The 3234-nt window shown below is 61.6% G+C and overlaps 1 protein-coding gene across 1 annotated transcript in view; it reads right to left on the reverse strand.

The window, feature by feature from the left end:
- Window positions 1–3234, reverse strand: part of PTPRN2 (protein tyrosine phosphatase, receptor type, N polypeptide 2) — a 496295-nt gene that overhangs the window by 259822 nt on the left and 233239 nt on the right. Inside the window, exon 12 of the mRNA XM_005861191.2 lies at window positions 206–285. Coding sequence (XP_005861253.1) covers window positions 206–285 — 80 coding nt within the window. The remainder of the gene's footprint in view (window positions 1–205; window positions 286–3234) is intronic.

A 3234-nucleotide genomic window follows, 5' to 3' on the forward strand; every position in this document is an offset into this window, starting at 1 on the left:
CTCCCATCCTCTCCCCGTCCCCCCCACCCCCGCACCGGCGCCTGCCACCTGGAGCTGCCGCGAGTCCACCCGCAGTCATGTAAGCTGACCCACTACTGCCTCATTGTCTCCCCGCCAGCACCAGGGTGCCAGGGAGGCTGTCTGTCCTCCCGACCTGGTGCCTGCATGTGTGTGCACGTGTGTAGTTGTGTTGAAAGAACCTTACCTGCTGCCTTCGCCACATCTGCAGGCGTCACGTTCTGGACGTTGGCGCTCACTCTGAAGGTCACAGCTGGTCCCAGGACCCTGGGAGAGACCATTCAGAAAGGGTCAGTGCAACTCAGCACACAGCGTCCTCTCTGAGTGCGGGACAGCACCACACGCCCAGAGACAGCAGCCAGGGCCACGGCTCCCCACACGTGACCTCACAGGCCTCCGAGTCCTATGCGTGGACCTAGGGCCACCGCTCTCACAGGTGAGCGTGTTCTTGACACGCTTCCTCGTTGTTTCCATTTTCCAGTGATTCCAGTGACAGGCTCTGCTTGTCTAAGCCACACGCGGTGCTTTTATAAAAAACTCAACCCACAGCCCAACCACAGACTTGCGAGGGAAAAGCTGTTATGGAAACAGATTTTAGTGTCTGGTTCCCAAGGGAGCAGAGTGCGTCAAAGGCAGAAAGGAGAGAGGAGTCTTTAAAAACCTCTCTGACAGCAACTGTTCAAAAACGTATCAAACATTAAGAAACATTCAGCATAAACATAACTGGCAGGGAACTGGCAGACAGGAATTATCCAAATTTTCCAAAGCTTTTAAACACTATATTGAACATGATTTTGAAAAGAACACATCACTTTTTAAAACAATTTGACTCCTGAAGCCGCATGTACTCTAGAAACACGGTACACATGCAGCCGTCTCCAGCCGGAGCGGGACTGCAGGGTCGGTCTCAACGGCAGGCAACCGTCCAGGCAGTGCTCCTCACAGCGCGACTCAGCACCTCTGCCCGGGCGCCCCTCGGTGCTAACCGGGAGGACCGTCCCGCCAGGAGCCGCGCCTACTATGCTCCTAAACTCCGCACGGTCCCCGCCCAGGCGTCCCTCTCCGGCCAAATGTACCACGAAGTTCCTCCATTTGTTTCTTGAAAGATCAGCTAGAATGCCAAGAAGGGACCGCACTGAAAAGTTAGAAACGAGCAAGAGTGGCGGGAGGCGGGGAGCGGGGAGGAGGAGGGAGGAGGGTGGGAAGAGGAGGGGACGCTGCCACGGTACCTGCAGGGCCCACAGTCTGGCACCTTCTAACCAGCCACCCCCTATTCCTCTCCATTCTGCTAATTCCATTGTTTATGATAAAATCATTTTAAAAGGCATTAATAGTAAGAATGGTGCAAAGGGGTAATAAGAGTGAGAATCCACTGAATGATGAGAACACGCTCAAGAGACCTTACATAAAAATTAGAACAACTGCCTCAGAAATGCACACACCCTGAGTTCAGCATTCCCACACGATGAGTCTGCCACCTCCCCACCCCATCTCCCGCCCACCTTCCCCCAGGACATGCCTCCCCAGACCACGCCTCCCCCAGGCCACGCCTCCCAGGCCACGCCTCCCCCAGGCCACGCCTTCCTCCCAGGCACCTGTCTAGGGATGAGCCCCTGCTGCCAGTGCTGTGACCTCAGACCCCACCGTCTCCTGTGCACCTCCGAGTCCCTGTGGATTCAGGGTGTCACCTCCACTCATAGCTCTGGGTCTCGGCCTCACGTCCTGATGCTCATGGGAGCTCCGCTCAGCCCGGCCGCCAGCCCACTGTGCGCACCCCGTGAGTGGGGGGCAGTGCGTCACCATCCCCACCACCCCGTAGCAGCCTCGGTCACCTCCCGGTCAGCTTGACCCCCCTGAGTCAGCGCCTGCCGCTGTCCCCACAGCTCCGCTCAGGCCGACGGTGCGGCGTGTGGGCGGGTCCCTTTGCTTCTTTGTGCAGACAGTCCCCGAGTTCTGTGAGACCGCGAAAATGCCAGCGGGGCTGCTGCTGGGGTGGTTCCAGCCCAGCTGTGTCCCGGCATACACCCCTCTGTCCTGCTCTCCCGACTGGGGAGCCCAGAGGCACATCCCGGGAACCTTCGTGGCCTCGGTCCACCGGGCAGCCTGCGCTGCTCATGTCCGGTGACCGTCCCTGTGGTCTCCACAGGCCCCCGTGTCTGAAGTGACCCAGCCAAACCCAACCCTCCATCCTGCCAAGCTCTCCCACCGCTGGAGGTCGCTTCTGGTCTGGTGCAATGACACTTCCGCCTGTCACCCGCCACGTGTCCTCTCCTGGCGGTGACAACCCATTTCTGCCCCGCCCACTCAGTCAGCCTCCTCACAGCTTTTGACAACAGCGGCCTCTCACAGAACTAAGCGCCTGAGGGGGCGTGCACATCCTGAGGGGCGTGCACATCCTGAGGGGCGTGCACATCCTGAGGGGGCGTGCAATTCCCCAGGGGCCGTGCACATCCTGAGGGGCCGTGCACATCCTGAGGGGCCTGCACATCCTGAGGGGGCCGTGCACATCCTGAGGGGCCGTGCACATCCTGAGGGGCCGTGCACATCCTGAGGGGCCGTGCACATCCTGAGGGGCCGTGCACATCCTGAGGGGCCGTGCACATCCTGAGGGGCCGTGCACATCCTGAGGGGCCGTGCACATCCTGAGGGGCCTGCACATCCCGAGGGGGCGTGCACATCCTGAGGGGCCTGCACATCCCGAGGGGGCGTGCACATCCTGAGGGGCCTGCACATCCCGAGGGGGCGTGCACATCCTGAGGGGCCTGCACATCCCGAGGGGGCGTGCACATCCTGAGGGGCCTGCACATCCCGAGGGGGCGTGCACATCCTGAGGGGCCTGCACATCCCGAGGGGGCGTGCACATCCTGAGGGGCCTGCACATCCCGAGGGGGCGTGCACATCCTGAGGGGCCTGCACATCCCGAGGGGGCGTGCACATCCTGAGGGGCCTGCACATCCCGAGGGGGCGTGCACATCCTGAGGGGCCTGCACATCCCGAGGGGGCGTGCACATCCTGAGGGGCCTGCACATCCCGAGGGGGCGTGCACATCCTGAGGGGCCTGCACATCCCGAGGGGGCGTGCACATCCTGAGGGGCCTGCACATCCCGAGGGGGCGTGCACATCCTGAGGGGCCTGCACATCCCGAGGGGGCGTGCACATCCTGAGGGGCCTGCACATCCCGAGGGGGCGTGCACATCCTGAGGGGCCTGCACATCC

Source organism: Myotis brandtii, unplaced genomic scaffold, assembly GCF_000412655.1.
Source record: "Myotis brandtii unplaced genomic scaffold, ASM41265v1 scaffold145, whole genome shotgun sequence".
NCBI classification, from domain to species: domain Eukaryota; kingdom Metazoa; phylum Chordata; class Mammalia; order Chiroptera; family Vespertilionidae; genus Myotis; species Myotis brandtii.